General features: G+C 43.5%; 1 protein-coding gene across 1 annotated transcript in view; it reads right to left on the bottom strand.

The window, feature by feature from the left end:
* BICC1 (BicC family RNA binding protein 1) overlaps positions 1–21,364 on the bottom strand; it is a 199,964-nt gene extending 178,600 nt beyond the window's left edge. The window contains exon 1 of the mRNA XM_053311857.1: positions 20,607–21,364. Coding sequence (XP_053167832.1) covers positions 20,607–21,186 — 580 coding nt within the window. The 5' untranslated portion in view covers positions 21,187–21,364. The remainder of the gene's footprint in view (positions 1–20,606) is intronic.
* Between the last annotated feature and the right edge of the window lie 688 nt (positions 21,365–22,052).

Below are 22,052 nucleotides of genomic sequence, written 5' to 3'. Positions count from 1 at the left end.
CCTGATACATGCATCTCTAGGCAGTGTACACAATCCTAATATACAACAGGATAAAAGCAATTAACAATTTCACACAAAAATTAAAAAGTTTAAAGTTAATTAAAAGCCTGAGAAAGCAGGTGTGCCTTTTTTTTTAATGCAATCAGAGATAGAGAAGCTCTTATTTTGACAGGAAGCATATTCCAGAGCCCTGGGGCAGCCATAGAGATAGCCAGATGGGGATGGTGGGAGTGGTAGTCCATCATCTGGGGACCCAAGGTTTATAACTCATGCTCCAACAGATCTCACCTCACAGGAGAAAAGGACTGAGCAGCATCTCTTTTGACTAACTGAGGTAACAAAGATTCAGAGAAAGCTAAAGTCTCCCGGGCCTAGGTCATTTAAGACTTTAAGGCAGTCACCAGCACTATAAAATAGGCCCAAAGGTATTATGTAACCAGTGGTAGGCTGCACATTTTAACAGCTGCCCATCCATAAGTAAGTTTAACAAGGTCAAGCGAGAAACCATACAAGACTTACTCATTCCACAACCACTGAGCTGTAGTCTCAAGAGTAGAGTCCAAGGCAGGTCTGTACACAGGGGTATAAGGCCAAGGCATGAAACGTTCTGATTGCATCACATCAGGCCACTGATCCAAATAGTTCTGAATTTGCGTCCAAAAGCACAATTCCACCCTCACCCCAATATCCATCTCTGCCATCACGGCAAGCCTGTTATATTACTACATCTGCCTATGTTGAGAGCAACAGAAGCACTATCTGTAGCTAAAAATCTAGCCAATTATTTCCAAAGTTAAGACAGACCTCCCAAGTGGGTCATGAAGTTTATGGTAACATGTATAGAGTCAGACAAACACCCAAATGGTGTGTGGCTTTGAATTAAAGGGTGAACGAGTTGCAAGAAAAGTCCACCAGCCCTTCTGGGACTTCTTTTGCAAAAAACCAAAAATGTTTGGGAAACAGGACTGTTTAAAACTTCAGTTCCAAATATTTGTGGTTAGAGTAGTATTTATCCATCACAAACAAGACTTTCAAAAGCTACTGGTGAGGAAAGAATACATAATCAACAGTAAAGTCTTATACGTGAAAACATTCTTTACCTGTGTGCTTTTAAATGCCTTTTGGAATTCTGTGTCAAGAAGAGTTTCACAGAGTCCTTATTTATTCTCCACCAGAAATGTAAATTACTGTTAACATAGTAGCCAGGTGCACAGTATCTTCAGAATGTATCTCACCACGCTAAGCATTTTTCTGTAACAAGATGATTCAATGCCTCACATACTGTGCTCATATTTGAACCAAACATTTCACTTTTTACCTGAAGACATTAAGTTGCAAGTATGTTTCACTGCCTACCTCCCAGGTGAGTTAAACTATGTTGCTTGCGGAGGTGCAATAAGGAAGCTATTAAAAATACAAAGCTGAAAGCCTGTAATACCTCTCGAGTCCATTTGAATGGACAAGCACCCCAACGTCAGTTACACTGTGCCATAGGTTTTCCCATTTTGAAGTTAGGTTTTTTTCCCCCCTGGTTCCAAACCTAACAAACCAATGTTCACCTTTTTTGATCTGGTTCCTATTCACTGCCATTATTCCCCTGATCTTTCCAGTATGCTTATGAGATCACCTGGCATTCTCTGTGTGTGTCCGTGCGTCCCTCCCATCAACTTCACAATGCCTGGACCAATATGAACCAAATTGGGTACAGTTGTAGGGACACCTCAATGATGTAGTTTGTGATGTCATGCACCCTGATCCAAGATGGCGGACGTGTAAAGATTTGGGGCTCAGGTGGGCTAACTTGTGAACCACCTAACCGATTTGAACCAAATTTGCTACAGCTGTAGGGACACATAGGGATGCCCTAATGGCATGGTGTGTGATGATGTCATCCACTTCAGTTCAAGATGGCGACTGCGTGAACATCTGAGGCACAAGAGGGCTAATTGGAGGATTGTCTAACCAATTTAGGAACTGTTGCAGTGACATACAGGGACACCTTAACGGTGTAGTTTGTGATGTCATCCACCCCAATCCAAGATCGTGGTCATGTGAACTTTTCAGGTGCAAGTGCACTAACTTGAGGACAGTCTAACTGAATTGAACCAAATTTGCTATAGCTGTAAGGAAACATAGTGATGCCCCAATGGTGTAGTTTGTGGTGATGTCATCCACCCCGATCCAAGATGGCAGAAGCATGAACATTTGAGGTGCAGAACTAACTTGTGGACCTCCATTTGAATGAAATTTAGTCCAGTTGTAGAGACAGTGAGAGGAAAGAAGGCTGATTAATTCTTACTAGAACTTGTTATATTTATTGGAACTATTACTTCCTGGCAATAGCTACATGGATTACCCCAAACAACTGGGTATCACTACATAACTTTGCTATGTACCAAATCTGATTTGGCTGATACCACTAAAAAGCCAATTCAGAGAGGTCAGAACTACCTAGATCAGGGCTGCTAAACTTCATTCCTCCTGTAGATGTTGGCCTACAACCTCCACAATCCCTGGCTATTGGCCACTGTGGCTGGGGATTATGGGAGTTGTAGTCCAAAAACAGCTGGGGGGACTAAGTTGAGCAGACCTGGCCTAGATTGTCACATGCTTTCAAACCTTTTATTTAAAATATTTATACTCTACCCCTTCAGTACTCTACTGCTTGGAGCAGCTTACATTAATAAAATAGATACAACATAATATAAAAAATTAATGTTAAAAACCCAAGCCAAAACCACAGTTAAACCAACAAGTTTGAAAATCAAAATTAAAGGTTATCAGTAAAAAGCTAAATACTAAAAAAACCTACCAGGCAAAAGCAGAGGATAGGTGATACAAGAAGTAACCCAGTCCCAAGCCATGTAAGGCTTTAAAGGTTAAGACCAGCACCTTGAATCTAGCCTGTAAGCAGAATGGTAGCCAGTGAAGCTGATGCAGGATGGGTGTAGCACTCATGAAGCAACTTGTGCCACGAGCATCCTAGCAGCAGCATTCTGGACCAACTGAAGCTTCCAAATATTCTTCAAGGGCAGCTCCATGTAGAACGCATTGTAGTAGTCCAATCTGGGTAACCAAAGCAAGATTGACTGAGGTCAGGTCCAACTTCTTCAAGGAAGTTCACAGCTAGTGTACCAGCCGTAGCTGGTAAAAAGCACTCCTGCACATCGCTGCCACCTGTGCCTCCAAGGACAGCATCAGGTCCAGAAGCACCCTAAAGTTGCAGACTGTGTCTTTCAGGGGGAGTGTGACCCCGTCCAACACCAGATTTACCTCATTCCTTGGATGATCAATTTTACCAATCCAGAGTACTTCTGTCTTATCTGGATTAAGTTTCAGCTTTTTTGCCCCCATCCAGTTCTGAACAGCCTCCAAAGCCCAGTTCAGAAGATCTACTGCCTCCCTGAAGTCTGCTGACTTATGAGATATGTTGATCTGGGTGTTATGCACATATTGATGACACCGCAGCCCACACCCATGGATGACCTCCCCCAGTGGTTTCAGGTAGATGTTAAACAACTCAGGATAGAATGGATCCCTGCAGCACCACAAAGGCCAAAAGCCAAGAGATGGAGCAGGCATCCTTCAGCAGCACCTTCTGAAGTGCTACAACCCTCCAGGAATGGCGCCACCATATCACGGAGCCCCCAAGTCCCAATCCAGGATGACCCAGAAGGATACCATGGTTGATGGTATCAAAAGTGGTTGAGAGGTCCAGGAGAATCTGAGTCATACTTCCCGTGTCTATCTCATGGTGCAGGTCTTCCACCAGGGCGACCAAGGCAGTTTGTTCCATATTTAGGCAGGAAACCATACTGGAAAGGATCTAGGTTATCAGATTCATCCTTTTGCAAAAAGAGGGGACACTTTTCAAAACTGTCAGAGGCATCTGAGAAAAGCATCAGGTAACTAAAGGTGCTACTTTTGCTCAGTCTTTTAAACAACTATCTGGATAACATTTGAGAGCTTTACAAAGGCAACTAACAACAAAATAGGAATTACTACTGGAAGAATCCATACCTTATATTGCACTTCAGTCCTCCCCTCTGATCACCTGAAATCTTAAGTCTGAGCTAGTCACTATCGTCACCTTGGGGATGCCACCCATATGACAAGTACTCATCTATCCCGACTGTGATAGTTGTGTGCAGTCTTAGACATTACTGCAAGGGTGGGGGAGCTGCCATGTGGATACTGTTTTTGTGGTATTCCCAAGGCAGGAATAATAAATTGCCCATCTTTAAGACTTCAAGTAGTCTGAGGGCAAGGCATATGATGCATTGCCATAGCATTGTGAGTTTTTTTGTTTGTTTTTTGCCCAAGGCAACAGTGACATGCAGATAGGATGTTAAAGTTCAATGAAATGATATTGCATCATAAGATGAGCATTCCTAAACATTATGAAAAGGTGAATGAGAACACAATTTGCAGATGCTTAATATGTAGCTCAGTTCTTAAGCAGCCACTTCTACAGCTTCTTTCAATCACAGTCTACAAACTTTCAAGCACATATCTGCAACTATAATTCTAGGAACTTTTAATGGCACTTTTAGTGGGGAAGCAACCTGCCTAGAGAGCAGGAGGCTGTTGGTTCGAATCCCTGCTGGTGTGTTTCCCAGAATATGGGAAACTCCTATATCAGGCAGCAGCAATATAGCAAAGTGCTGAAAGGCATCGTTTATTTATTTTTATTTTTTTAGAGACATTTAATATACCGCCCACTCCTAAGACTCCGGGCAGTGCACAACAACATGCAAACAGGCAACATTAAAAATTACATTACACTTATAATTAAAAATTAATTTAAAAAACTAAAGTAAGTACCAAAGAACAGAAAAATGAACTACAGGGCAAAAGCCTGGTGAAAATGAGAAGTCTTCAATAGGGATTTGAAGATCTGTAAGGAAGGGGCTAGCTGGATCTGTAGTGGGGAGAGAGTTCCAAAGCAGCAGGGCAGCAACCAAAAAGGCCCTTTCACGGGTCCTAGAGCCCCGAACATCTCAGAAATCAGGGACCGACAGAAGGGCCATCTGAGATGGCCCTCCTACTGCGCAGGAGATGGCAATGGTAAACCCCTCCTGTATTCTACCAAAGACGACCACATAGCTCTGTGGTTGCCAGGAAACAACACCAGCTCAACAGCCAAACCTTTCCTCCTTTCCTTAGATGAAAGTGAGATTTTCAGGAAGGTGAATGTTGTGAATTGTTTACACTCTGGTTGGTATGTGTGCACGCACACACATACACACTTTCATTTTAGCTTTGTTTTCATAAAATACAGCCAGAATCATTGTGATCCAGAATCAATCCAGAGCCTCTGGATGGGGGCTGTTTATAAATATAATAAAATCAATCAATCAATCAATACATACATACATACATACATACAGTTGTTCAATTCCTTTTTCCTGTGCAATGGACAATCTCCTCACAGCTGAATTCAAATATGTTTATAATTCACATGCAATTTGGGGTGAACTTTTGGAACAACACTGCTAACTGAGTTCTCCCCCAGTTCATGATATTGGCAGAAGTGTTGATGGTGTCATTATTGCATTGCCCTCTGAGCAATGTAGCTTGGGTTTTACTTACCTGAACCCACTCTACTCCACCAACCATGGCAGAAGGTCACCTGAAAATTCAATTGGACACACCCCTACACACCCCCATCTCCCAAACTGGGTTTCAGATCTGAACGGGGAAATAAATTACAAAAAACATTTACAAGTAAATCAAGAGAACTGACTCACGGCCAAGAAAATTCATAGCTACAGTAAGTTATTTTCATAGGGAATCTGGTCATGTAGTTCACACCAGTCAATGCAAGTTACATCAAGGGTAAGGGGTTAACAAAAAATGTTTACATATGCAATAATGTAGCAGCTGGATTTGGTCAACTGATCATTGTCAGTTCCATTGAACCTGAAGACTGTACAGTTCATGGATCCAACTAGTTCATGGACCCAATGCACATTCAGATATCTGGTGCAGAAATTGTCATTCTAAGAAGGGGGAAGTGAGCAGGAACATGCACAGTGTCCATGAAGAATACATACCCCACTTTTCCCACTGATCTTAATCTTTACATTTATTGTTAACACTTCATGTACAAGTTTTTCCCCTATACCAATACCAACACCAACAAGAGCTAGAGATAGGACCAACATCTACAGAAGGCTGAGAATAGTCCCTATTCGGTCCCTATGTAGTCCTCAAATGAGCCTATAGTACCTCAAACTGTTTTCTTCCCCTTCCAATTGTACACCACCTTCCTGTCACTACTTAATAGTCCATACCTTCCTCCACTCCATTCTTCTCACCTTACAAAAAAGGGTCCAATCCAAACTTCTAGCAAAATACTAGGTACATTTGCATATGTTGTTCTCACTGCTAAACCAACTTCCTTGGTGCAGAATACACAGAGCCCCCATTACACATACCCTAACATTAAAATATAGAGTTCTGAAGATATTTCAGTTTTCTAGTTTGTGTTGAATTATACACTGGCATGTTTATTCACTAAACAGTCAGGCTTTAAATCAGGCTATCCACAATAACCAGTTCACAGGACATATTTTCCAATGATAGGTAAAGATTATAATGTAACCATCAAGAATGTGCAAGCCAGCAGTACTTGGACCAAAACATGCATGCCAAACCAAGATAGCCTGTTATACTACTAAGGAAACATTGATATTTGAGAAAGTGGTATTATTACAATAGTTAACAATGGAATGCAGGAACATTTTGAAGACTACAGTTCCCACAAATCCATTCCATAGATTTATTTTTCTATAGGAAAGCCTAATCAGCAAGTCTGGCACTTGAAAGCCCAAGTAGAAACTGAAACGTTTCCTGCTATGCACACATGAAACACCAAATGTAAATGCTATTAAAGATGTCCCAGTTACTACAAAATCCAGACTGCTAACCTGAAACTTCAGTACTTTGGTTTGCTATGTAAAGAACTGCATAGCTACATTAAAAACCTAGACACAGACTTGGATCCTTTTAGTGGTTTTATTATTACCAAAGAGTATTTACACAGAAAAGCATGAACTTCCTGCTTTGCACACCTACCTATTCCAGCAGAGCCAGAATTTAATCCTTGTTCTGAACACTGACTTCATTTCAACTGTTGGAAATGGTTTGTCATCTGTGGCAACCACTTTCATGTCAGTTATAAAAAAACTGAATGTGTATAGAAAACTACAATCCAGCTGTTGTAGAATAGATTTTGTTATTTTCTCGTTATTTCATTAACTCACAGCTTTTAAGGAACAAATATTCAAATTAGAAGCACTGAAGGCTCAGAAACTATGGGAATAAATACCCACTTCTATCTGAAGATGTCAGTGTCACAATAAAGATGCATTTTATGTATAAAATGGAGCACTAATATTACTGTCTCTTTACATACAGAGACCATTTCCATTTCCATTTCCACATGAATACAAGATATCACTAGTGTTATTAGTTGCTACTTATGAGTGCTGGAACTGGTGTTTTCCACATGCCTTGGGTAAGAATTCCCATGTTGCCAATAGAATATTAATATGCCTATCAATACAGTATTTCACAATGCCTATCAATACAGTATTTCACAATACAGTATTTCACAGCAGAGTTGCCCAAACAGTGCTAGTCTCTCCCCAAACTGATCTGATGTATTGAGCTTATAGTACAAGACCAAAGAAAGACGTCTCAAGTGCAACCAAGTCTCCATTTCTAAATGTAGCAACAGTGAAATTCAGGCTACAGCTTACAAAATAATAATAATAATAATAATAATAATAATAAAATTAAATGTATCATTCTGCTTCTTGACCACCACAAGAAGTCAAGAAAAATGAAGCCAGTGTCTCAGGAAGACTAAATTTAATGATTTAAATCACTAAGGAAAATTCTATTTGGTCATTATTTTCTAGTAAAAGTGCATTCCTGTTTATGATATTAGGGCCATGCACAACTATAGATGTCAGGATCAGGTCTGAACTGATCTTACCTGATCCCGCAAATGTCAGTTCAGGATCCTATGGGCCCTTCAGAATGTCGGAATCGGGCTTGAGTATATTCCCAAGCAACCTTTAACTTAATTTTAAAGATGCTTACGGTGAACAGAACCACAGGGGAAGTGACCTATTAGGCTCTGAGAATTGCTGGGAAAGTGATATAACACCAGAGAATTGCAGGGGGAAATTCAGAAATCAGCTGCTTTTTAACTGTTAAATTTTAAAATAGGCTTTAATAGTAAAAGGGAGAAATAGATGAATGGGATTGACTGGCTGGCAGGCAGAGGGCAGAAGATTTTTTTCCCCCAGCTGCAATCATGGGGAGAGAAATAAGCAAACTCCTGCCACCATTTGGGACTCTGAAAAGCTCCAATTTTCCCTGAACAGGATCAGAAAACCCCAACCTGAACTTGAATTCTCTACGTTGGGATATCCTTGACACCCTCTGACCTGATCGATGTCAGACCTGGTCCAACTTCCCTGATCTGAACTTATACATTATCTGATATAATCCTAATATATATACTCAGAAATGGATGTAGACTTTGTCTTTAGAAGTTAGGTACACACTATACATTATAAAGCAATTATTTGTTCTGAACATTTTTCAGACTAATTTTCATCAAAAATACGATCTGATTTGATACGATCTGGTCATTTTATTTAGAACCAAAGTAGATACACACTTGCATGTTCAAACATGTTCTTTTCAGTATCTTCAAAGCAGGAGCATTTCTCATTTAGCAGTTTCATTTAGATAACCAGACCTTGCATTTCTTTGTTGCACTATTTGCATTTGCATACATGTCTATCTTATCCACAGATCCACAGTACAGGAACCATTAAAATATTCATCATTGTGGTCTCTTATAGCCTGCTATGATACGTATTTGCCTTCTACAGGTGGACCCCATTTTCCATGTTTCCGTGTATCTGTGGTTGGGAAATATACACCCAAACTCAATATTCACTGTTTAGGATCTTGCGTATCTGCGGCTTGCGGCATGCAGATCCCGCCATATATGATCATGCTCTGTGGGTAGAGAGAGGAATTTGGAAGAGGATGGAGAAATGATTTGGTGTACATTTATGTGTTTCCCCCTGTAAAAACCCTATTTTAGGAGCTCTTGGCAGCCTTGGGTAGACTTTGGTATCCTCAAGGAGCCACTGGAGAGCCTTTTGGAGCCATAGCTCTTGAGGTGCACGTGTGGAATCTTCCCCAAGCCTGTGGGAGCCCTTTGGAGGATTCAGTGCTGATGAGATGGGCAGGTTCTGGATGCCATCCCGCTCCATCAGCAAGGAAGAATGAACTGCTCCAGTTTCCAAAGCAGCCAAGGACTGCCTCTCTCTGCTGGTGCGTGGCACTGATGCAGGGGACTGTGTGGTCAAGCCCATGCTCCTGTACTGAGCACGGAGCCTCCATGCCCTGAAAGGGAAGAATAAAGCCAACTTCTCTTCTGGAGAGCCAAGAGGAGAGAGTGGGTGACCACAGTGGTTTTCTCTGACTGGGTGAACAACTGCATCCTGCATGAGGTGCAGAGTTATCTGGTCTCCAAGAACCTGGCCTTCAGAATCGTCCTGCTGCTTGACAACATCCCTGGCCATCCTGAGGCCCTGCAGTTTGCACACTTGAACCTGCAGATCACTTTCTTGCCACTCAACACCACCTCATTGATCCAGCCAATGGACCCAGGTCTGATAGAGATCTTCAAGTCCTATCATATTTGCCACACCTTCAGGAAGCTGCTGGATCTCATGAAGGCTGAGCCCTCTGTCAACGCTTGCTGGAGGAGCTACAGCATTATGGACTGCATAGAGAACATAGCAGCATCACTTTCAGAAATCAAGCCACACATGGCATGCAATGTGGAAGAAGTTGTGGCTTGGGGCAGGGGTGTTCCCTCAAGGGTGCGGGAGAGTGCACTTACCCCTCTGGTGCTTTGTTGTATCAACTGAGCGCCAGCGGGGAAAATGCAGCAGGAGGGATAAGTGCACCCTCCCCCACCCTTAAGGGAGCACTCCCACTGCCTCTGGAATGGTTCTGGGCACATCCCTATTGTTAACTCCAGCAGTGGAACGAAAGAACTCCACTACTTTTTCAGTTTGATTTTTGCCACTGCAGACCAGAGACTGGAAAGAAAGAGATGGAGTGCTGCAAATTCCAGCAATGGAATGAAACAACGCTGTGTGTGTTTTCCTTAATTTAAACCAATTTTGTGCTGCCTCTTTGACCAACCTACCAACCAACCAGGCCAGGGTGCTGCTAAGTGTTAGTCTTCAACTGTGGGGTGGGGAAGCTTCACAATTATACATTACTGGAGGAGCTGGGGACCACTGCTGGAGCACCCGGAGAGTGGCAAAGCTGAGGTGGCCAAGGTATAGTGCTGTGCTCCAGCTTTTTATTTATATGTATATACTTCCCAGCACCCAGAAAAATTCCTGTAGTTGCCCATGCATGAGCACAACCCTTTTGCTCACACAATGAGCTCTACTGAAGATTTGGATGATACTCATTAAGTACACTGGCTGTAGATTTTGCAGTGTTCAAAAAACTCATGAGTTGCATAAATATGGTACCCCTCCCCCCAGGAATTATAAAGTCTAAACAATGCAGAGTCACACTGCTCCTCAACAGTTAAGCAACACTTAGCATAATATACATGTTTTTGAACCTTCCTAAATGAAAAATTTAAAATACAAACTAGTTAGACTTTAAACTGATTACAGGAGGGAAAGCAAATGTTGTCAAGTCTTGTCCCCTCCTCCCACCCATCACCCCCCAAAAAGATTTAGAAGCATCTAAGTGTTCTACACTCTTTTCAGATGCTCAGTTTCAGGAAACACAAACACACATAGGAAGCTAGCTGTCTTATACCAAGTCAGACCATTGGTCCATCTCGCTTAGTATTGTCTACACAGATGGGCAGCAGCTTTTCCAAGTTTACAGGTAGGCATCTCTCAGCCCTATCTGGAGATGTCAGGGAGGAAACCTTCTGCATGCAACCATGCAGATGTTCTTCCAAGAGTGGCCCCATCCCACAAGGGGATTATCTTACAGTGCACTCACATGTAGTCTCCTATTCAAATGCAAACCAGGGAAGGCCCTGCTTAGCAAAGGGGACAATTCATGCTTGCTACCACAAGATCAGCACTTCTCCCTGACACAAGCTTCTCTTGACAACAATTCAAAGCTACAGATGTTCAAAAACAAGGAGTGATAGAAAGCAAGTTTTATAATGCTGCCTTTAACTGCCATCTCTTTCCTACTATACCTGTAATTGGAAATTACCACTACTACATCATTTCAGTAGAAATGAGTATCAGTTTCAAAGAAAGTTGTCTACATCTGCACTGGGAGAGAAAAAACCTATATACCTGAAAGCAGTGGAAGCTTTATTCCCCCCCCCCCCCCCGCAAGACCTGGAGTAACTTTTATGAATTATCTTGCTATCTTACACTCGAATCCCAAACTATACATGCCGTTTCCTTCTAGCATGCCAGTACCAACTGTGGTAAGTTACTGAAGTATCACAGACAAGTAATTCAGCACCAAATTATTGCTCAAAAAGTACAACTCCTAAAGCAGTTGGGGCAGCTCCAGTAGTAAACGAGCAGTAAATCCACAAGGGTACCCATAATTTGCTGTTCACAGCAGATTGTAAGTTATGCCACAGAAGTAAAATATGGGACATGGGCTGTTTGTGGCCTGTAAGACACAACACTGACAGATTCCCATTTTAATTATTTGACCTTCCACCTTCATTCAAGTAAACTTGATAATATGTGGCAAGTTAAAAAGGTAAAGTTGTGCCGTCAAGTCGATTTTGACTCCTGGCGCCCACAGAGCCCTGTGGTTGTCTTTGGTAGAACATAGGAGGGGTTACCATTGCCATCACCCACACAGTATGAGATAATGCCTGTCAGCATCTTCCTGTATTGCTGCTGCCCGTGGCTGGTGGCAAGTTAGGCACCTCAAATTGATTGTGTCTTAAAACTCAAGGATTCTATATTTACACAGCAAAATTTCCCACCAGCACACATCGCTTACTCCAGGTTTTCTCATTTAATAGTTCAATGCTAGCACTAGTCTGGAATAAATGCAAATAAGTCTCCTGCAGCTTGGACTCCATCATGTTCATAAAGTGAAACACAGATTATATTAGTTGAATTACATTCCACTGTGCAATTATGTATATCCATTGTGGTCCTCCAGCTCACAACACAGTTGCAATGAAATCTGCCATGTCAAGCAAATTACTCATCCCTGTCATAGGGGGTCAGGTTTTACTGGACAGTTGGCCATTTCCCCCGCCCCCTCTTGGAAAAACACACAGTGGTACATCATGCTCCAGTAACCCACATTTGTGGAATGATTAAGTTTTCACTTGATGGGTTATAATGTCAGAGGATAATATCCTTATGAACACAATCTAAACAAGGAAGATTAACTGGAGCTCACATTTAACAACTCTGATTTCATGCATAAAGAGCCCAGTTCTAAGTATGTTTAGTAGGAAGCAGGGGTGGCCCTTCCATGAGGCATGGTGAAATGGTCACTTCAATCAACAGATTGGGGCACGAGTGAGGGGCAAGATGCCTTTCTGTCCCCTGCTTTCCCAAAAGGGAGGGGGGGAAGAAGAGTATGCACAAGGGGTCAGCATTTGACACCCTGCCTCAGGCACACCGAGGTCTTGAGCGGCCCCAGGTAGGAAGTAAGCCCCATTGACCTCAAGGAAATTTAGTTCCATGTACATGTTCATAGGACTGCAGTCTTAATGACATTTCAAGCTGTTTGTCTGACACAAACATTAATAGCAGTATCTGTGAGGAAAATAAAACCCTTTTACATCAATTTTACATCATTTACCTCTCAGTTATATTTTAAGCCCAATTAAAGTGTGTTAGAATTTTTTTTTAACCTTTCTCCCCTTTGGGGGAGTTCCTTGGGGTGGCAGGAGGTGGGGTCCGCAGAGGTTCCCCCTCCCCCCGTTGACCTCCGTAATCACCCACTCCGGCCGTTTCTGTCTCTGTAATTTGGTGTGGCAGCCAAAATGGCAGCTGCCGTGCATGCGCAGATGGTCTCTGCGAGGCCTTGGGCCATGCCAGCCCTCACAGAGGACATTTGCACATGCAAGGCAGCCTCCATTTTGGCCGCCACAACAAATTACGGAGGCCCGAATGGGCCAAAAAAATGGCTGAAACAGCTAGAGGGGGTGATTATGGAGGCCAGCAGGGGGAGGGGAACCTTCATGGACACGCCACCCCGCCACCCCAAGGAACTCCCCCAAAGGGGAGAAAGGTAAAAACAAAATGTTTTTCACTTTAAAATCAATCACGAACCCCCTCAAACCATCGGGGGGAGGGGGTTGGTCCAAGGTCGGACCAAACGGGGGTAGGATTCGGTTCAACCCCAAACCGTCGAACCAAACCAGTTTGACATCAAACTGGTTTGGGGTTGAACCTGTTTGCACAGCCCTAAGAGATATTTACTCAACCTTTCCTTCTCTGATGTACAAGATAACTTCCAAAAAGCTTCTGACAAAGTTCCCCACCAAAGGCTCTTGAGCAAACTTAGCAGTCATGGAATAAGTGGACAGGTTCATGTGTGGATTGGTAACTGGTTGAAGGACAAGAATCAGAGGACAGGAATAAGTGGACAGTTTTCACAATGGAGGGAAGTAATAATTAGGGTCCCCCAGGAATCTGCACTGGGACTACTGCTCTTTAGCTTGTTCATAAATGATCTAGAAGTTGAGATAAGCAGTGAAGTGGCCAAATTTGCAGATGACACTAAACTATTTAGGATAGTGAAATCTAAAACAAATTGCGAGGAGCTCCAAAAGGATCTTTCCAAACTGGGTGAGTGGGCAACAAAATGGCAAACGTGGCTCAATTTAAGCAAGTGTAAAGTGATGCACATTGAGGCAAAACACCCACATATACAGGAGAACCTCATAGGAACATAGGAAGCTGCCATATACTGAGTCAGACCATTGGTCTATCTAGCTCAGTATTGTCTTCACAGACTGGCAGCGGCTTCTCCAAGGTTGCAGGCAGGAATCTCTTTCAGCCCTATCTTGGAGAAGCCAGGGAGGGAACTTGAAACCTTCTGCTCTTCCCAGAGCAGCTCCATCTTGAGGGGAATATCTTACAGTGCTTACACTTCTAGTCTCCCATTCATATGCAACCAGGTCAGACCCTGCTTAGCTAAGGGGACAAGTCATGCTTGCTACCACAAGACCAGCTCTCCTCTCTTGAGATAACGAGATTAACCTCATTAATCATGGATTCAGTACTCGCAATGCCGCATATCTGTGGTCAGGGAATGGACACCCGACCTCGGTACAAATACGGGGGAGAGGGTTAAACCTGCCTACGTGCATGTCGGAGGTGGCTGGAAAGGACAGCAGAGATCCTTTTTGGCCACCTATTTTACTTTGGGAGCCATTTTATTTTGCGGGGGGAAATCACATGCAATTTTCAGCCAAAAAACCACTGATGGGATCTGAGCCATCAATGACTGACCAGGAGAGAGATCTTGGGGTCACGGTGGACAGTTCGTCACAAGTATCGACTCTGTGGGGCAGCTGTGAAAAAGGTGAATTCCATGCTCGGGATCATTAGGAAGGGCATTTAAAATAAGAATGTGAATATTATAATATACAAATCTATAGTGTGGCCACATTTGGAGTACTGCATACATTCTGGTCACCATATCTTGAGGACATTGTGGAACTGGAAAAGATGCAGAAGAAGTTAACCAAGATGGTCAGGGGCCTGGAGCACCATCTTTTTGAGGCTAGGCTACAGCATCTGGGATTTTTTAGTTTGGAAAAGAAGCAACTATGGGGAGACATGACAGAGGTGTATAAAATTATGCATGGAGTAGAGAGAGTGGACAGAGAAATCTTTCTCCCTCTCTCAACACTAGAACCAGGGGTTATTCCATGAAACCTATGGCCGGGACATGTAGGACCAACGAAAGGAAGTACTAGTTCACATAGCACATAATTAATCTATGGAATTCTCTGCCATGAGATATGGTGATGGCCATGAGAGATGGTGCCATGAGATATGGTGAAGGCCACTAGCTTGGAAGGCTTTAAAAGAGGTTTAAATGACAAATTTGTGGAAGACGGGTCTATTAATGGCTACTAGTCTTGATGGCCATAGGCCACCTCCAGCCTCAGAGGCATGATGCCTCTAAATACCAGTTGCAGGGGAGCAACAGCAGGAGTGACTGCATGCCCTCACCTCTTGCCTGTGGGCTTCCAGTGGCATCTGGTGGGCCACTGTGTGAAACAGGATGCTGGGCTAGATGGGCCTTGGGCCTGATCCAGCTGGGCTGTTCTATGTTCTTTTGCTACCATCAAGCTGTTTTCCTTGGGCGTGGTTCAACGCCTCTCTAGAAATTTATGTAGAAAATAACACTTGGCTCTGGCATCACCAGTCTGAACCCAACTGGGGAATGGAAGAGGGTAGATGCTGACATGGGAGAAGATTAAGTCATTGAATAACCCATGTGATTTCTCTTTACAGGTAGCACTAAAGCAGCTCCCATACTGTTCCAGTAACATATAGGTCAAACATTAGTTCTAAAGGCATTCACATTAGCAGCAAGTAGGTACTCCTGGCTGAGAAACCTGAAAACTTAATATGTGAACAGAAAAATAGTACACTAATGTGAGTATGCAGGGATAATACACAGCTACATCTGCCCTGTCTAATTCCTTCCCTCTATGGGCCAATTCATGACTTTCTGCATGTCTGATATGAGGCAATGGGCATGCAGCCCAATACAATCTTGAAGGAGACTAGAGGCAGAATATAGGATTAATTGTGGCTACAAGATGCAGCACAGCAGCCCTCCAGTCTATCGTATGTTTATTTTTCAGAATGTGAGCCCTCTGGGACAGGGAACCGCTTTGGAAACTTTTGTTGAAAAGCAGCATATAAATATTTGTTGTATTTGTATGACAATAGTAAAGCCAGAATGTGAACAAATCTAGAGTGGGGTATGTATGACAGCTTATAACACTTCCTTTCACTAAGTATGTGAAAATAAGTCTTTGGCAATAAAGCAAGCAAGCTGAATTTGTAGTTAGCACTCTAGAAGGCACATGATCACTGTCTAAATGGGATACCTGTGTGATGGGTACAGGCAACCATTAAGCGTGCATATGGTCACTTAAATTGCTCAGCTATACAGTTGGAAAAGATACCCTAATGTGAGCTATCACACACACAGAGGTAGCTTAACTGTCTATACTGCATCAACCTGTCACATAATGTTGTATTGTGCAGATATGTGGCAATATTACTTGTTGTATGGGTGGTCCTCACAGGGGTGGGGAACCTTGGCACTCCAGCTGTTGTTGAACTACAACTCCCATCATCCCCAGTGGCTGGGGATGGTGGGAGTTGTAGTTCAAAAACAGCTGGAGTGCCAAGGTTCCCCACCCCTGTCCTATAACATAGTACTGTAAAAAGAAACTTATCACATAAGCCCCATTAACTGGACAAAGGAGCATCTTCTACAGTGGTGGTTGTCATATTTAGTAGGGGAAGAGCAAATGGCCTACTTAACACAGAACAGCATCCCTCCAGTGGCTGTTGCTGCTGTCTACCTTGTATTGCTTAGACTGTGAGCCCCTCAGAGACAGGGAACCATCTTATACTTTTTTTCTGTGTAAACTTCTTGGAGAATTTTGAAATGTGGAATATTTAATAAGGTGAAATGGCAATACTAAATCTGTGTTATGAATATCTTATGTTGCCTTTTAGACTGCGAGTCACCTGGGGAAAGAACAACATCCTATATACAGCATTGAGAACTTTTGCTGGAAAGTGGTATAAGTATTCATAATAGTCCCCTTTCATTCTTCATTCCTGATCAACCACATGTGCAAACATTTCTTATCAATGATATTGCTATGCTTTTAGGGTTTAAAGGCATCTTCAAATTTAATGTTATATTATAGCACTTACAGTAACTATTGTGAACTTTCTGCTCAGTTGCATACCAAAATCCCTCTATCAGCACAACAAAATATTATCTGCTTAAAGATTAACCTACCCCCAGGAGACTGAATCTAATTTGAAACAAATTCCAAACATTATAGTCAGCCATACCAACTGCTTTCCTACTACCCACAATTCACTAATATGTGATCAAAGCTATGATATGGCTATTTGAATAAAACACTCAGAAACTTGTTACACACAGTGGCAACACAGCCATGCTCGTATCTATGCAACGTAAACATTTTAAACTGTTTGTTTAAAGCAGCAAAATGGATGCAGGGTGATTCTCAAAAAAGTGATGGGGGGGGTGTTATTGGCCTGCATAGTGACTGATAAGACCTACAAAACATTTCTTACACAAGAGGAGTGTTTGCAAGTTCAGTCTAGATGTTTTGCCATTATGAAGGCATGAAGATAAAACACAAGATATATTGTTTATTACTTAGTTACAGTGGCCCAATTATTATTTTTAAAAAAGCTTTAACCAGTGTTCCCTTTAACAAGGATTCCCAGATGGTGTTGACTACAACTCCCATAATCCCCAAGTAAAGGCTATTGCAGCTGGGGATGCTGGGAGCTGTAGTCAACATCATCTGGGAATCCCTGTTAGAGGAAACACTGCTTTATACAAGTGGTGAAGTCTGATTATTAAGTTAAAATATATTTAAGAATACATGCATGGTGATAGGGAGAATGTAGTAAAAAGAAATGATTATGACATCAGGTTTTCTATATATCCCCCCGTAAAATAAGTGTTAGATGTGGCATTTTTGGTGCAAAGTCATCACACAACTTAACAGCTGTCAGGCTGGATCAAACCAAATGTCCATCCAGTGCTGCACTCCATTATCTCCTTGAGTGGTAAACCAGATGCCTCTGAGAAACTCACAAGCAGGGCATGAAGGAAACAGCTCTATGCTGTGTATCACCACACCAGGTATGCACAGGTAAACTGCCCCTGAACCTTAAAGTTCTATTCAACTATCCTAGCAAAAAGCTATAAACAGACTTATCATCCACAATCACATTTGTTCGACTTAACATGCTTCACCCTCTCCAATATTATCAAGTTATTTGCTTTGTTGAAAGAACAGATCTGTAAATAAAACTCAATCTCCATTAAAAGCTTGACTAGTTATACAACTGCTGTGCATATCCAATTATTTCTAATCTACACATCCGCCTTTGTAACCACCCCTTGTAAATATTTTATCAAAAACTGTTTACTTAACTTCCAGCAAGAGTAACATAATTCAAAACAGAACACAATTTAAAACATTCCTTCACAATCATGGGCAACTATCAGGTCACATTTGAAGCAAACCCTCAAATGTTTCCTATCATGAGCGTCTAAGTTTTTTTTTTTTTTTAAAGAACTAAAGCAGTTCTTTCCAATCTACATTCCATATTATATTAAACTCGGCAACACAACACTAATTTACCCTGTACCACTGGGCTTTCTTCTGTATCGAAGACTACATAATTATAGAACAGTGATTTCCAAATTGTGCTCTGCAAAACTCAGTACCAAGATTATCAGTAGTTCCACAATGAGAACACCAGTAACAGGACAAGCTGCCTAAAAGACAACATCCAGGTCACTTCCAGTCTTTAACCCAAAACTGCAGAGATTCTAGGATGAAATTTGCCAGGAGCAGATGATGCTTCCAAAAACGCAAATACTGCAGACATTCTAAGAGTGTAATTGATGTGAGATTCATCTCCATGCTACAATAAGCCCCAGTCAAACAGAATTTGTAGCGCTTCAAACCCTATTTTGACCATACGGAATTGTAGTGGGATAAAGTAAATCCATTACCATGAGCAATGATGATTCTGTTTCATACCAAAAACTTTGTACAGGGTAACAAACTAGGTTCAGGAAGGCTCAGCAGTACCCACTGCTCTAATGTGGCCCAGAATCCTCTGCAACATCCACAAGTTCCACAGTAAGTGTGAAAAGGATTCCTAAAAAACTTGCAACATTTTTTATCTTAGAAGATTTAAAGTACAAGACATCTTGGTTATCTGTATATCTAATTATAGGTTTGCATGTCCGATTCTATCAACTCAGTTACTTTAGAAGTGTGGCTTTCGGTAATGTCTACAATCCTCTTTTATATGTTACATGTTATGATAACCATATCAATTTTCTAATCTACAGTGCCAGATGGGTTCATACTACGTTTCCTTCTGAAGAGGCTGCCAGTTGATCTATGACTTACACAATCACTTTGTAACTTTTGATGATCTCTCATACTGTGAAGAGTATTTACTTCAGAGTGCAAATTGCATTACAGGCTGATAAGCAGAGCAAAGATGCTGCTTGCAAGGCCTGCAGCCCTGAAACTCTGTGAAGAAATATTTTGTTCCTGTCAACTATTAAAACACTTGAAAATGGGGGGCGGGGGGGCAGGAGGCTAACTAGAGATTCATTTGGCACAATGCTCCTTTTGCACAATGCTAACTTTTGGACAGATCTTCAAACAAAGCCTGGTGCAACCAACACTTCCAGCCCCTAAAAAGGAGAGACTGCAAACATCAATATCTGTAGAGAAGAGAGTTTATCCACATCTGGGATTGGATGTATTTGGGTAACAATATGGGAGAGGAAATAGGGAGCTTCTTTCAGAGCCAGCATATTTAAGTGTGTGCTCTACAGCCTATTTCCAGCATTGTGTTTTAGCTTGCACTTTTGAGCAGGAAAAGAAAGTAAGAGAAAACACTGAACTTGAAGCATCAACCAACTGCAGTCACCTTCCCCAGAACAGAGAAAAAATACACTCTGGCTTAAAATGGGATAGAAAGGAAAATCTAGACTGCAAATTCTATCTCCAAGAGGTACAGAATATAACGGACCACGTAGCTCGAGATCCGATCCCCATTCCCTAGAGCTATCCTGTTCCACGTGTCAAAGCTAGTTATGCATCGATGACTCTTGCTGAGCTCCCCTTTTCTTTCCCCGCAAACTTGCCCGGAATCTTTTGCGTCAAGAAGGGTGAACTCCAGGACACCCCATCCCCACACACAAGTATTTGCTAACTGTCTTCCCAGAAGTTCTCAGAAGGGGGCCGAGGGGGGAGGGAGGAGCAGTCAGACCCTAGCAAAATGCCAAGACAAGACACTAGGAGCAGCAACTTCTAAACACTAAGTCAATGGAATAGGTTTTCCTCAGAACTGGGAAAGGGGTCCTGTACACCCATTGTCTTTCTCGACTCCCAAAAGAGCTTCTTCTGAGGCAGCCCTGAGACAACGCCGAAAGTCAACTGTCCAGAAGTGAACTCTCTCACTCCAGGGGTAGCACAGTTGTCTGCATCATCCATCCTGCCACGTGGTGAGGAGGATTCTGACCGCCCATTCCGTCCAAATGCCAGCTCAAGCCATCGTCTACATGGGCTCAGAGAGCTACCACAGCCCTCTTTTGAAAAAGAGGAGAAACGCGTTGCAAGGCAGACGAGGAGAAGGTCTCCGTCTGCCCCAACGCCTTCAGTCTCTCACAGGGTCCAGCAAGGGCTGCCCCGAACTGTCTGCCCTGCTGCCCCGCTTCCCTTCGCCGCCCCCTGCGCTCACCTTGCAGCATGGCCTCCAGTTTCTTCCTGTCCACGCGGAACCTCTCTTCGCCCCACTCGGGGCTGGCGGAGTGGGCGCGGGCGGGGCCGGCCGAGGAGGAGCAGTCGTCGTCGGGCAAGGGCGAGTCAGCGCTGCGCTCGCTGTTGGAGCCGGGGTCCGAGAGCGGGTAGCCCTGGGGGGCCGCCATCCCTCCGCCAGCAGTTGCTCCGCCGCCGAGCTGTCCAGAGCCCCACTCCCCCGCGGCGGCGGCGGCGACCACCGCCCCGTTGCCCTCAGCCGCCTCCTCCCCGCAGCAGCAATAACAGCAGCCGCCGTCACCTCTTCCTTCTCCTCCTCCTCCTCCTCGAGAGGCTATCTGGCCCCACAGCCGCCCGCCCCCGGCTTCATCCCAGCCCGCCAGAGCCTCGGCGGGGGCTCCTCCGGCGCCTGCCTCTGCCTCCAGTTCGGGCTCCCCGCCGAGCGCGCGGCTGTTGCTGCAGCCGCTGCCGCTTCTCTCGCAGAGCGCTTGTCCCGGGCCGGCTGCAGCTCTGCTGCGCCCCCATCCCGCCCGCAATCCGTACAGCATCCCCGCCTCCTCCATTGGAAAGCGAGAGGCGCGCGCCGCCGAAGAGGGGAGGGATATCCTCGGAGAAGGGGGCGGGCCAAGGCAGACGATTAGGCGGCGAGGGTCTGTTCGCAAAAATACAGGACAATCTCCTCTCCCCGCTGTCACTGCATGACGTGTCTTGTCAGGAACTCGAAAGACTCCGCCCAGTTTAATCGCCTCACCACCACCCCGCGCAGGCACGCTTTTAACCCAGTCTGTCTGTGGGCCGAACTCTGCAGTGACTCACGAAAGCAGCGGGTTCAGTGGCAAAGGGTGATCTTGGCTGTAGCAGTGAGTTGATCCATAATGAACACGGATAGCAACTCGAGATGCTTTGGTGCTTTGACTCAACTTGCCCGCTACTGATCACTCAAGTTGCAATTCTAACGACTTTTATTAGGGAGTAAGGCCCCTTCGACATAGTGAAGTTTACTTCTGAGTAAACATGTATGTTGTGCTGTTAGTTTGCATGAGCAAGATACAGGCCTGCCTGGGTAGTCTTTATTAGGTGTCTCTCCCCTGACCTTTGCAGAGCACAAGCATTCCTTGGCAGATGCTCAGGGGTTTCTCAACAGAGCAGTCAATGTGGAAAGTGTTCCCTGCAGGTATTATCATTTAAAATGACTGCATTAGCACAGTCTCTCTGTAGGAATTATGGAAAACACTCCTACTATGGATCCTATTCAATTAGAAGAAAATGTGACTGGATTCAATAAAGGCTTAACTAGTGGTTATATGCAAAACCTAAATACATCCACTTAAGGAGAGGATGATTTGGAGCTGAGAGGTGTGTGTGTGAGTGCTGTTCACACATTACATTGTAAGTGAGTACAGGTGTCTATATGTACATGTCTTTGTGT

Source organism: Hemicordylus capensis, chromosome 3, assembly GCF_027244095.1.
Source record: "Hemicordylus capensis ecotype Gifberg chromosome 3, rHemCap1.1.pri, whole genome shotgun sequence".
Taxonomy (NCBI): domain Eukaryota; kingdom Metazoa; phylum Chordata; class Lepidosauria; order Squamata; family Cordylidae; genus Hemicordylus; species Hemicordylus capensis.
Note: the sequence above shows the minus strand (reverse complement) of the source record. Positions and strands in the feature narration are given on the sequence as shown.